Below are 14,082 nucleotides of genomic sequence, written 5' to 3'. Positions count from 1 at the left end.
AGCTCAGGGACAGAGCCCAGGCCATGGGACCAGAACAAAAGAAAAAGAAAATTACTCTAGATCCCCTATTGAAAGGAAGATTGTTGTCTTTTCATAAAGATTCCTTTCAATGTATCTACTTTAGAAATTGAATTTGAAGGAACTATTTGAATATCATTAAATAATGTTTTCAAAAGCACTATTAAATAATAAATGCAACTAATTTCCATGATACGACTAGAAGAAAAGAAATAGGAAAAGTAACAAAGAAGTTTTAAAATAATGAAAGAGTAAAAGAAATAGAATAGATTGAAAGAAAAAATACCTAAGATATAGAAATATATGGAGTGTAAATTGTTAGGTTTTTGCCAACCTTGCCTGGTCCCGGCAGGTCTACTGAATAAACCTACCCCTTACCTGAATACCACGTGCATGGTGCTGTTCTTACTCGGCTACCTCTTTTTAAAAACCTAACATAAATCAAGCTTATAAAAGCAAGAACAGAAGTGTATAACAGGGGCTGGGAAGGTGGCTCAGTGGTAGAGTGCTTGCCTTGCATGCATGAGGTCCTGGGTTTGATTCCTCAGCACCACATAAGCAGAAAAAGCCAGAAGTGGAGCTGTGACTCAAGTGGTAGAGTGCTAGCCTTGAGCTAAAGAGCTGAGGGACAGTGCCCAGGCCCAGAGTTCAGGCCAACCAAGCAGAAGAAGTGTATAACATTATGTGGGACTAGAAATAAACTGATCTTACATTCTGAGTGTATACTTGGATCCCACATTTCACTCTGATATAGTTTGAATTACTGCTTAAACAATTAGCATAACAATCTAGTAACTACTATTAACTATTTACTCTCTTTCACAATACGAAATATTTGCCAGATGTCAGTGATTCTCACAGCCAATTACTCAGGAGGCTAAGATCTGAAAAGTGAAATTCAAAACCACCCAAGGCAGGAAAGTTCATGAGATTCTTATCTCTAATTAACTAGCAAAGAGCCAGAAGTAGAGCTGTGGTTCAAGTGGTAGTATGCCAGCCTTAAGAAAAAAAGCTAAGGGAAAGAGCCCAGGCCCTGAGTTCAAGTTTGAGGACTGGCACACAAAAAAAGAAACATTTCCCAGAATGCAGAGGCTTTTTTTTTTTTTTTTTTGGGGGGGGGGTTAAGGGGAGGGTCAGCCACGGGGCTTGAACTCTGGGCCTGGGAGCTGTCCCTGAGTTCTTCAGCTCAAGGCTAGTGCTCTATCACTTAAGCCACAGCACCACTTCTGGTTTTCTAGTTGTTAATTGGAAATGAGTCTCACAGACTTTTCTGCCCTGGCTGACTTTGAACCGTGATCCTCAGTTCTCAGCCTTCTGAGTAGCTAGGATTACAGGCATGAGCCTCCAGCACCTGGCTGAAGAGGCTATTTTTTAAGAGAGAATCTGGACAGAAATCACTTGCATATCCAAAGCAAAAATACAAATTTTAATTCCTCAGGCCAATTTTTCATAACGCCAACCTACTATTCCTTTGTCATAAACATCTTAATTTAGTAGGCATCCTTCCTATAATTCTAAAATCCTTTGGTACTTTGTCTATAAAGACCTGATAAAACAGAATTTTATTTTCTCAAGTAGTAGCAATAGGTAAATGTTATTTTTCTGACTTACCACTTAGAGATACCATTATAATTAAGACTTGAGAAGTCTCAAGTACACACTACACAGATTACTGTTCCCCATCTCTTCATTTTCTTCTTTCCAATTTAAATAAATTTAAATTTTTAAAAATTCTGAAATAACCTTTCATTTTTATTATCACCTGTAGCCTGAAAGTAGCATCCAAATTTACATTGTTGAGATTGTTTTCTTACTTTTAAAAATGGCGAATCTTCCAACATGTCAAGGAACTCAGGGAAGTAATCTCCTACTTCTTCATCAACTGCTCCCACCAAACTTATTTGTCGCATTGGGCCAGCTCTGTAAGTACCATGAGAATACGTTCTTTTTACCTGAAGAATACAAATTTAATATGTTACACATAACATAATGCTTCCTTCATTGTATAACAATATGACACATTGGCTCAAAACATTGGAATATATATCAAGGCCAAAAAGCCTTTATTAACAAGGCATTGAAAATGCACATAATGAAGCTATTTTACTTTGCTTCTAAGTATTCCTACGTTCAAATAAACAATTCCAGACAACTATGTTCTTATAATCCTAGACTTCATTATTAGATCTATAATGCCAACTGAAATTATATTTACAAGTACATACACCTACACTTTTCTGAAGTACTATTTCATAGTTTTATTATAATTTTCAAAAATATTACAGTAAACAGTATCAGTGGTTTCTATGTCCAAAGGATCACTAGAAATGATCTTTCTAGATTTCAAGGTATTAATTGGAAGCTGGTTGGCAAACTGTGATTAAAACCAGCTAGAAACTAAAATGAGGAATCCTAGGTCCCAAATTTACCTTTCCTATCTTCCAGCTATGTGACTTTCAGAAATAGCTGAAGTTCTGTGTGCTCTGTTTTCCTTAACTGGAATGCTTTCCCTCCATTCACTGAAGAAAACATAATTATATAAATTTATCTGAAGATCTCAGTTCAAAGCCAGCCTGGGCAGGAAAGTCCATGAGACTCTTATCTCCAATTAACCACCAGAAAGTGGAAGTGGTGGCTATGGTGCTGTGGCTCAAGTGGTAGGGTGCTAGCCTTGAGCTGAAGAGCACAGGGACAGCACCTAGGCCCATAGTTCAAGCCCCATGACTGACCTCCCCCCAAAAAATTGTTCTTATTTTAATAAGTTTTTGTGAACAGAATTCCCAAATTAACTACCATTAACCATTACAAATTCATAAACAGAACCAAATCCTATTCCTCCAGATCCCAAATTACATAACAAGTTTGTATCACCATCTTATACTCAATTTTATCTTTTTTCTATCTCCTTAAAGGTTCTGCCATATCCTATCCTAATAGAGCTAAAAGTGAACAGTAGCACCACAATAAGAAAAAACAAATCGGTCATCAGCATTCATTTCATTAGTATAGTTTAACAATGCTAAAAGCATCAATCAAAACTCTAGCAAATATATCAGAACATAGCTAACATCAATTGTTTTTTAAAAAAATCTCAGAAAAAAATCTCAGAAATTCTGATTAAAATAATTAAATTACACTTACATTAAAATTAATTCTTCCACATAATCAGTATTAGTTAATATTATCAGATTAAATTGTCACAATTATTAAATATATGATTATCTAAATGAAAAATAAATAGAACAAGCTGGAGCTCTTATCATTCTGACATCTGCTTGCTACAAAATGAAACAAATTATCCTAACAGTAAATATACCACCAAAAATAAGCCTTTAAGACATACTGTTGGGTTTCTGTTTTTATTTTGCCAGTACCAGGACCCTGAACAGAGAGATCTCAACCTTGTTCAGGTTCACTCAACATTTTCTCAACTAGGTCTCTACCGCTTGAACCACACCTCTTTACTCTGGCTTTTTGCTGGTTAACTGGAGATGGAGTCTCATAAACTCCCTAGACTGGCTTTAAACTGTCATCCTCCAAGCCTGAGCCTTCTGAGTAGCTAGAATTATAGGCATGAACTACTACTGACTCCCAGGATAATACTGTTTTATTTTACCTACAAAGATTGTTACATGGATGAAGCAAATACAGTAGTGTTAAGGTTTTTTAAATAAAGAATGACTCATGTGAATGATCCTCAAAATAGAATTATGTAACTCCAATAAGTTTAGAAAATCCTTTTGCCTAAAAGGTTCATCACATGTTGACCCTTTAAATTTCTCGTAAATCTCACAGCAAGTAAACCTAACTTATTTTGTCTAATACTATACAATCTTTGGTCTTTAAACCCTGCTTATTTTGTAGCTATTTTATGAACATACCTAGACACTCAGAATAATGATCCATCATAAATATATGATATATGAACTTTAGCTTATTACAGCATCAATGTATAAGAAAAGAGAATAATCAGCTGTTGGTTTATTTTCATGAGTTGTTTGCCACAGGGGGCAGGAAGCAGGGACGGAGGGAAGAGTAGTCACTCTTCATTTTAAAAAATGAAGCCTGCTGATCATTATCCTTACCAAAAGGAACATGCCACAAGGGGGAGCCAGTTCCTCATCACATCTGGCAAATTCTTCAACTGTAAGGTAATACCTAACATTTTATTTCAAAAATATCCATATAACTTCAATCAAAATAAGAATTAAGTTATTTTCACTTAACAATTAATACAATAATAAAGTAAGTCCTTTTGCAATTATAGTACACACGTGTGTACGTACATGTGTGTACGTGTATGTGTGTGTGTGTGTGTGTGTGTGTGTGTGTGTGTGTACGTGTATGTGTGTGTGTGTGTGTGATGCTTGGTACAAAGGTATTCTTATATCCCGTATTAAGCAATTTGGTCTGGCCTAGTGAATGCACCTTGTATAAATTCAACAAATGTTGTTTATTCCTCTTAGCCCTAAACAGAAGCATCCTAACAAATCAGATAATTGTCATTGTTAAAACAGTAGATCTGTAATTATCAGGTAACACATTTAGTTCTTTGACAATTCAGAAACACAATAAAATAAAAACAAAAATACAGCTATAGAATAGGGGAAGACGGTTTAGAAGAAAATTGCCTCTGTTTTCATATACTTATAGTTCTTAATAAAGGGTTCAAAGTATGCGTTAAGTACATAGTGACAAGATAGGAATCTCATTTACTGTTTGTTTCTGTTTTTGGCAGTGCTGAGGTCTGACCTCAGACCATAGCAAACAAGTACGCTACTACTTAAGCCACTACCCAGTCCTTTTGCTTTCACTATTTCCTGCTAACTTTCCTTAGGCCACCACTATCCTCCTAATATTTGCCTCAAAAGCTGCTGGCATTATATAAATGTATGTGCCACCCCACCAAGCCAGCACTATCATTTCTTAATAGATATAACTGTTTTGCTTGCATTTTAGAATCCCAACTACAACACAGGAACCCAATAAACATGTGAATGAAATTTTAATGAAACAGAGGTTATCAGTAAAACTAAGGCACAGGGAAGAATGCAAACAGCCATAAATTCTTCCCAAACCTTTATGCTCAATCCTGTGCTCCATAGGAGCATGAGCTGGGTGTGGTAGTGCTCTCCTGTAAATCTCAGCATTCTAAGCCTGTCACAGAAGGTTCATGAATTTGAGGACAGGCTGCATTGCAAAATCCTGTCTCAAGGGATAGAAGAAAGAAAGAAGAAAAAAAAAGAACTAAAAAGTGAACTCAAAACAGCTGTAGGATACAAATCCCCTTCAAAAAAAAATCAGTAGCATTGCTATGTGCCAATAGGACCCAAAAGAGTGAAAGTGGAAAACAAGATTTTGCAAGTAAAACTAATTCCAGAACTCAAGACCAAATAATAAGAGCATGTCTTGAGCCAGGCACTGGGGGCTCATGCCTGTAATCCTAGCTATTCAGGAGGCTGAGATCTGAGAATCAAGGTTCAAAGCTAGCCCAGGCAGGAAAGTCCATGAGAATCGTTATCTCCAATTAACCACCACAAAACAGGAAGTGGTGCTGTGGCTCAAAGTGGTATAGCACTAACATTGAACTAAAGAGCTCAGAACAGTGCACAGGCCCCAAGTTCAAGTCTCACAAACCAACAAAAAAAGAGGGTATCTTGATTCTTGGGGTTTTGTTGTTGTTTGTTTCTTTGGTCAGTCATGGGGCTTGAACTCTGGGCCTGGGCGCTGTCCCTCAGCTCTTCAGCTCAAGGCGAGCTCTCTACCGTTTGAGCCACAGCACCACTTCCAGTTTTCTGGGTGGTTTACTGGAGTAAAAGTCTCACAGCCTTTCCTGCCCAGGCTGGCTTTGAACTGTGATCCTCAGATCTCAGCCTCCTGAGTAACTAGGATTACAGGCGTGAGCCACTGGTGCCCGGCAGTATCTTGATTCCTTGACAGTACATTTTCTTTGTGTGTGATTATATTTTATACATATATCTCATATTAACATATCTTTAAGGGTTGAAATAAACAAATGCACAACTATTTGTGAAAACAATTTGTGAAATAACCTCTATCACTATAAAAACATTAAAATGGCTATACAATTTGTCATCATTTACACGAAAGTGTAACTTGTATTTTAACAACAAAAAGGGAGAAAGACAGATACAAAATAGAAAAAATAGAAATAGGCTTACAAATACACACAGCATGGCATTGGTGTGGGTCTCACAAGCCTTTGGTAGACAGAGTCATCATCATGTTATATAACCTAAGAGATGCCATTCTCACATCTGTGAATGGTTGCAATGTACAAGTTCTACTATCACAGACAATAAGCTGCTAGTAATGTGATTATCTACGAGTGTGAGCCAAACCTTGACAGGTAATTACCTTGAAAATCCAAACTAATGACTTTAGAATATTCTAAAGTTTCACTATTTACACATGTTAGAATAGTAAAATATAAGAAAATAAAAATGTATTTTAACAATATTTTATGTATTTTCCCTTTTAAAAAGCACTAATTACACAGATCTCCATTAGTATTATTAACTTCTCTAGTGCTACTACATGGACTTTTTTAACTAAGATTAAATAAAATAGATAAATATCAGATTCATATCCTTTTTTATAAACTCTACTTTCTCTTTTCATGATTCTTGATCTTTTGAATACTGCTTTTTAAAATAAGTTTGTATTAAAGATTTTCTATAAAAGATAAAAGGGAGAATTAAAAGATAGTTCCTGAATTATAAAAATCTTAAACATGGAACTTATTCTCTACAGTTCTGCTGTCGTTTGCTATATAGAAACATCATCATCTTAGAATGGCCTCAAGGTCTATTTAACTTAAGCTATTATACTTAATAGTTAATGAAAAGTCATCATGAATAAATCAACAGCACAAGAGATTTAGTTTATTACCTACAACTTGTTTCTGTTGTGGTCAATATTAACTGAAATTATATCCCAATATTGGTTCCTTTTCCCTTCCTCTAGAATACTAACATAAGCTCAAGTAATACTGTCAACCAATTCTGTGGTGAAAATTTACATGGCAGTAGGTAGCCTATCCATTTAATGGTATTGTTTCACTTTATGAAGTAGTCATAAATGGAAAACTAGTCTTCTAAATTTTATATAGCCTACTTGCCAAATTTTTGATATTCCAAATAACTAGAGTGTGATGGTAATACCAGGTAAGAGAAATGGGATGTTGGAAGACAAAGGGGGTACAAGTACATTTTCAATTTCAAATACAATTTCATTTTCAGTAAGCGTTAATGTATTCTAAGAAGTACTAAGAACTTCCATGTTCTCAAAAGAATATCAATAAAATGAAGTTCTTGAATACCTATAGATAAATGGAACACAGTATATGCAAAACATGTAGACTAAGAAAGAGAAATTACTACTTATAAAAAAGTAAAAGAGGCTGGGAAGATGGTTTAGTGGTAGAATGCTTGCCTCACATGCATGAGGCCCTAGGTTTGATTCCTAGCACCACATAAGCAGAAAAAAAGCTGGAAGTGCGCTGTGGCTCAAATGGTAGGGCGCTAGCCTTGAGCTGAAGTGCTAAGGACAGCACCCGCAACCGACAAAAAAGAAAAAAAATTGAAAACACCATGATCAAACTAGAAGCTTAAAAAACAATTTTAAAAGCTCATTCATATAGAACAGCCAAGGAAATGTTGAAAATACACCTCTTTAGATATCAACATTTATCACAAACTTATAACAAGACATATAGAGAAATGGAGCATAAGGTGGGGGGAGGGGGGAGGCTGGGAGGGAATGTGAGGGGTAGACAGGGGAGGAGGCTGCAATGCTTGGTAGGAAATGTATACATTGTCCTGCCCATGTAGTTGTGACTCCTCTGTACAATATGTTCACAAATAAAATTAAATTAAATTTAAAAAAACAAAAACAAAACAAAACAAAAAAAAGCTAGAAGTAGAGTTGTGGCTCAAGGGGCAGAGTGCTGACCTTGAGCACAACAGCTCAGTGACAGCATCCAGACTCTGAGTTCAAGTTCCAGGACCAGTACAGAAAAAAAAAGAAGGAAAAAAACAAACAAGATACCAAGCGAGAAGAAATACTTAGGATTTAGCTGGTAACAAAGATTTTTCATGTTAATATATAAATAAGTTGTAAATTAGGAAAAATGACAAATAAGAAAATATGAAAATAACAGAGCAGATTCTTTTTACAAAAGAGGATATTCAACCTGACAATAATCATTTTAAAAGGTAGCTAACATCCTTAGTCATCAAGAAAAAAGAAATGAAACCATAGGGAGGTACCACTATATAAATACCAACTTAACTAAAAAAATAGAAAAACCAAAGACAATTACTCCTAAGCATAACCAAAAATGCAGTTGCTGGTAGAAATGTAAACTGGCACAATAACTTTGGAAATAGTAGGTCTATCAAAACTGAATACTTGTATCTCTTTAATCCTGAATTCCAGTCTTATATACTCAATTGTGTATACTCAAATCAAGAAACACATAAGATCATCAAACATGTACAAATATATTCATAATATCCTTGTTTTGCCATAGGTCCACAATGGAAACAATTCAAATGTCCATTTAGAGTAAATAGGATAATTAAACCATGATAGAATCCTATAATGGATTGCTATATAGCAGTTAAAAAAAAAACATAACAGGCTAGGAACATAACTCAAATAGCAGACTGCTTACCTAGCATACAGGAAGCATTAAGGGGGGAGGGCATGAGGGAGGGACAGAGGGACAGAGGGATGATCAAAGATTGCTACCTTCAAGATGGATGAATAACACAAACATAACACTAAATACAAGAAACCATATATAACAATGAATGTACTGCTTAATTCCATTAAATAAAAGTTTAAAGTTCAACCTAAATTTATCAGTGGTATTTAAAGTCAGTACTGTGGATAACTGGGTGTTTAGTGGGCTAGAGTAGGCAGAGTAATGATGAAGAGGGTTTGGGAAAGGCTTGGCTACTAGTAATATATAACATTTTACATCATGGCTACCTTATAAGCACTCATCAAGCTATTCATCTGTAATGTGCTAGCTTTTCTACACACATATTATATTTCAGTAAAATGCCTTTTTTAAAAAATAAATTGCTACCAAGCACTGGTGGTTCTCCCTATAATCCTAGTTACTCAGGAGGCTGAAATCTGAAGATCACAGTTCAAAGCTAGCCCAGGCAGCAAAGTCTGTGAGACTCTTTATTTACTTACTTTACTTTTTTTTTTTTTTTTTTGGGGGGGGGGTCGGTCGTGGGGCCTGAAATCTGGGTCTGGGTGTTGTCCCTCAGCTTTTCAGCTCAAGGCTATCGTTCTACCACTTAGCCACAGTGTCACTTCCCGCTTTTTCTGCTTATGCGGTGCTGAGGAATCGAACCCAGAGCCTCATGAATGCAAGGCAAGCATTCTACCACTGAGCCACCTTCCCAGCCCTCTGTGAGACTCTTATCTACAATTAACCACCAAAAAAGCCAGAAGTAGGGTTGTGGGTCAAGTAGTCTAGTGCTGGCTTACAACAAAAAAGGTCAGGGACAGTGCTCAGGCCCTGAGTCAAGCCCCAGAATAGGCACACACAAAAAATTTCCTGGAAGATGCCACAAATTAGGTTAAGAGGAACTAGCTTTACTGGAAAGATAAAAGAGAAAAAAAAGATAAAAGAGATTAGAAATAGAACTAAAATGAGTTTGACTATAATGTCTTTTAGATCCCACTTTAGTTTCATAAAGCCAGTACACAAGGATAAGCCCACTTTGACAAAACCTTCAGTCTCCTTCCCTCAAAAAACACAAGAGTCTAACACAAGAAAAATATCAAATGAGCAGTTCAGGGAAGTTCACTATATTTTCTTCTCTACTTCATAGGAATAAGAGTATGGGCACATGTCTTTTTCTTGACTTTCAATCTACAGCTAAGAAGCTAAGTATCAAGGGCTTATACCAGTAATCCTAGCTACTCAGGAAGCTGAGATCTGAGGATCACAGCCTGGGAAGAAAAGTCCATAAAACTCTTATCTTCAATTAGCCATCCAAAAGCCAGAAGTGGAGTTGTGGCTCCAAGTATAGAGTGTTAGTCTTAAGCAAACAAGCTCAGGGACACAATCCAGACCTAGAGTTCAAGCCCCACAACCCGCAAAAGAAAAAAAAAAACCTACAGATAAGGAAGCAAAATAATCCTGCAGCTAACATGTGTGGGTCAGGAGGATAGACCAGAGCTATGGGCCAAAACCACAGATGGCAATTGAAAAAATGTGTTTGCCACATAAAGGATTTAAGATATAAAACGAGACTCTTTTTCCCAGTACTGGGAATTAAATTTAGGGCTTTGCATATACTCAACTGTTTACCACTTGAGAGCACTCCCACTAGCCCTGACCTAATTTGTCAAGGCTGGTCTTGAACTTGTGATCCATTACTTTCCCTTCTGCCACCCAAGTAGCTGGGATTACACACCTGTCTTGGCAGCTCAATTTATTTGATAGCAAAAGCAGTTTTCATATTGCTCATAGTAGATATTTAAAGTAAAAGTTCTTGGCAGGGGCTAGTGGCTCATGCCTATAATTCTAGCTACTTGGAAGGCTAAGATCTGAAAGAATTGCAGGAAAGGCCAGCACAGGCAAAGTCCACTAGATTACAAATCTATAGACAGAAAATGAATGTAGTGGTGCTCACCTGTGATCCTAGCAACTGCAAAAAGTCTACCTAAAGTAGACAGACTATAACTAAGGTGAACACTCAGTTGAGAAGCAAGACTTCACCCTAAAAGTAGCAATGAAAAGCAGAACCAGAGGCATGGCTTAGCAGTAAATCCTTGTAAGGATCTATGTATGAAATAATCTACCACTAATGGACTTTGAGGCAGTTACATCTTCTTTCACTTGCCCATTTAGTGTATCTGCTACTTGACTGTTAAAATATATTGTAATGAAGATTAAGTGAGCTATTACATACAAAATTTACAACAGTCTTTGGGACAGTCAGTACTCAATAAATGGTGCACACTATTATTAAATGCTAATCTTGGTTCTGCAGCCAAACTCAGGTATAATCCCAGAAAAGTTTATAGCCATTCTATTTTAATAATCTAACTCTCTCCCCATTCTAAAAAAAAAAACAAAACTTAAATTCTAATTCTCAAACACGCTACATTTGGAAGTAATTCCTTCTACATATTACACACATTAGACATCTCTAGGCTACTTTACACTACAGAATACACACCAAGCATATGGTATGTATTAGCTAGGACATATAAGCATGATTGAATATCTCAACTATAATTTAAGGTGGAGATCTTATCTTGAATATCAATTGATAAAAAGAATATATGAGAATAAGGTAAAGAAACCTAAAGCCGGGCGCCACCGGTGGCTCACGCCTGTAATCCTAGCTACTGAGGAGGCTGAGTTCTGAGGATTACAGTTCAAAGCCAGCCTTGGCAGAAAAGTCCATTGAGACTCTTTTTTTTTTTTTTGGGTCCGGTCGTGGGGCCTGAACTCTGGACCTGGGCGCTGACCCTCAGCTCTTCAGCTCAAGGCTAGCGCTCTACCACTTGAGCCACAGCACCACTTCTGGCTTTTTTCTTTTTGCTTATGTGGTACTGAGGAATTGAACCCAGGGCCTCATGCATGCAAGGCAAGTGCTCTACCACTGAGCCACCTTCCCAGCCCTCCATTGAGACTCTTAACTCCAATTAACTACTAGTAAACCAGAAATGGCGCTGTGGCTCAAGCGGTAGAGCACTCGCCTTGAGCTGCAGTGCGCAGGGATAGCGCCCATGCCCAGAGTTCAAGCCCCACAACTGACAAAAAAAAAAAAGATCCTAAAGATTAGGGTGAATATGTTCTATTCCTGGTAATAACTCTAAAATAGTAAGTTACTTCTCTACTATTATGGAGTATCTGAAGGTACAAAAGAGTTATGATAAAATGTTTACTACAATCCCTGAGACTTTCTTTACCTTTCTCCTCTTTGTAAACTACATTGTTGATTATTACTATGCCTAGTAAAACAAATACCATAGCAGCAATACACATGTCCAATCTCATAGCCTTAGTAACTCCTAATTTTGAGTTCAATAACAATGACAATGGGTTTTTAGATGGGCCTACAATTACTTTCAAGAACTAGTGAATTCTAGCTGGGTGCCTGCCAGTGATTCACACCTATAATCCTAGCTACTCAGGGGGCTGAGATCTGAGAATTATGGTTCGAATCCAGAAGTGGCGCTGTGGCTCAAAGTAGCAGAGTGCTAGATTTGAGTAAAAAAGCTTAGGGACATCACCCGCACCCTGAGTTCAAGCCCCACAACCACAAAAAAAAAAAAAAAAAAAAAAGATAGTGAATTCAATTTTGTCAATGTTCTAGAATCAACTGTTATACATTGTAGAGAAGGGAAGGAAACAGAAATTAACTTAATATATGCCCTAATATTCTTACATAATTACACATAAGTAGTAACTCCTTTGTCCCACAATATATTTAATAATCAATATTCATTCTCAGCATCTTCTTTGTGATGGTCCCACATTAAGCACTTCATAAACATTATAACAAGACATTTTAGATGGTTTTTAGGAAATAAAACTATTTAAAGATCATAAAATACATGGTTAAGTTTAATTTTATTAGGTCTAAGACAAACCTTCGCCCAAAAAAATGTACAGAATCTTAAGTTCATTAATCATCTTTAAGAAAAAAAGTAGAAACAAGTTTAAACTCGAATATTTACATCAAGAAAATCTCCTAAAACTTCCAAATGTTTTATATGCTTACCTTTTTATTTCAAACCTACATTAGAAACAAAAAATAGAAATCTGTCTAAAATGTACAATTAAGAACTATTTTTTAAAAAATGAAACTAAAAACCTCTTACCTGAGCATGAAAATTTGACATAGTTGTTGTTTCTATATCTTTCTTTCCCAATATTTCCATTTTCACTGGTGAATTGGGAAAATTAAATGAAAAGTAGTCTAAAAAGTCAGGTAAATAAGTAGCTGCCCCATGAACAATACCCATAACATAGAAAGCTGCAGAGTTTTCATTTTCACTGAACACTAGACCCACAAATTCTTCTGCAAACCTCTCCATCTCCATAGGAGACAGGTGGGAGAGTTCGTTACTGTAGGCATGGATAACTGATGCTCCTCCATTAGGCTGGTGCTCAATATGAATAAGCTGCTTAAATTCCAAAGTGTCCAACCTTTTGAGGCTATTCTGAACTCGTGGTTCCTTTAATGAGACAAATGGAAACTCACTGTTCTCTGGAATTTTAGAATTGTAGTTCTTGGTATCCAAATTCTTTCCAATGCAATCCTTTATGGTATCACTCAGGATGCCTTTGGTTTCTTGATCTTCAACATCAGACAGTAATCCTGAACAGATGGTCTGAATAGATTTGCTATACATTTTTGGACGTTTTCGTTTTTCATTTTCTTTGTGTTTCTTTTTCTTTTTCTTCTTTACCTTTTTAATTTGTAAGTCTTCTGCATTTGTTTTTGGTTTCTCCTTCCCACCTGTTGGGAAAAATGTTTTTTGAAACTCCATATTTTACTTTTAAAAATCATGTTCCTATGAACTGTTGTAATAAGTTTAATTCTGAAGACTTACTTAGAAGCTGTTTTCTATTTGGAATTTATTTTAAACAGTATTGATAATCAATATGTAGTTATGGTCTCTCTTATTTTTGTATTTCTACACACAAACACACACAAACATGGTGGCTTAGGATTGAGTTATATCATTCTGATATCCAACAAATTCTGTTTCTTGAAGTAATTAGATGAATAAGTGTTTTAGAAAATATAATCTTCCAATTTTTAAAACAGAAATCCAGAAAGGGATACTAGCCATATATTTCTCACTGGTATATAATTATTATTTTTACTCTTTCTCAGGCTTAAAAATTGCATCTATATGCCAAACTGATTTATATCCTAAAGTAGAAAACATTTGTTTAGCGTAACAGTAAACAAGCTGTTGTTGTCCTTTTTATGTACTTCTTGGTAAACCATATTTGCATCTAAAAATGGGCTAACTCCACCAGTTTCC

General features: G+C 36.1%; 1 protein-coding gene across 2 annotated transcripts in view; it reads right to left on the bottom strand.

The window, feature by feature from the left end:
- Positions 1 to 14,082, bottom strand: part of Rsbn1l (round spermatid basic protein 1 like) — a 49,750-nt gene that overhangs the window by 11,520 nt on the left and 24,148 nt on the right. For both annotated transcript variants that reach the window (XM_069996338.1, XM_069996340.1), the window contains exons 3-4: positions 12,907 to 13,547; positions 1,833 to 1,970 (exon numbers count right to left, since the gene is read on the bottom strand). In XM_069996338.1, coding sequence (XP_069852439.1) covers positions 1,833 to 1,970; positions 12,907 to 13,547 — 779 coding nt within the window. The remainder of the gene's footprint in view (positions 1 to 1,832; positions 1,971 to 12,906; positions 13,548 to 14,082) is intronic.

Source organism: Dipodomys merriami, unplaced genomic scaffold (assembly GCF_024711535.1).
Source record: "Dipodomys merriami isolate MVZ:Mamm:240054 unplaced genomic scaffold, mDipMer1.0.p SCAF_5, whole genome shotgun sequence".
Taxonomy (NCBI): Eukaryota; Metazoa; Chordata; class Mammalia; order Rodentia; family Heteromyidae; genus Dipodomys; species Dipodomys merriami.
This window is presented reverse-complemented; position numbering and strand designations above follow the sequence as displayed.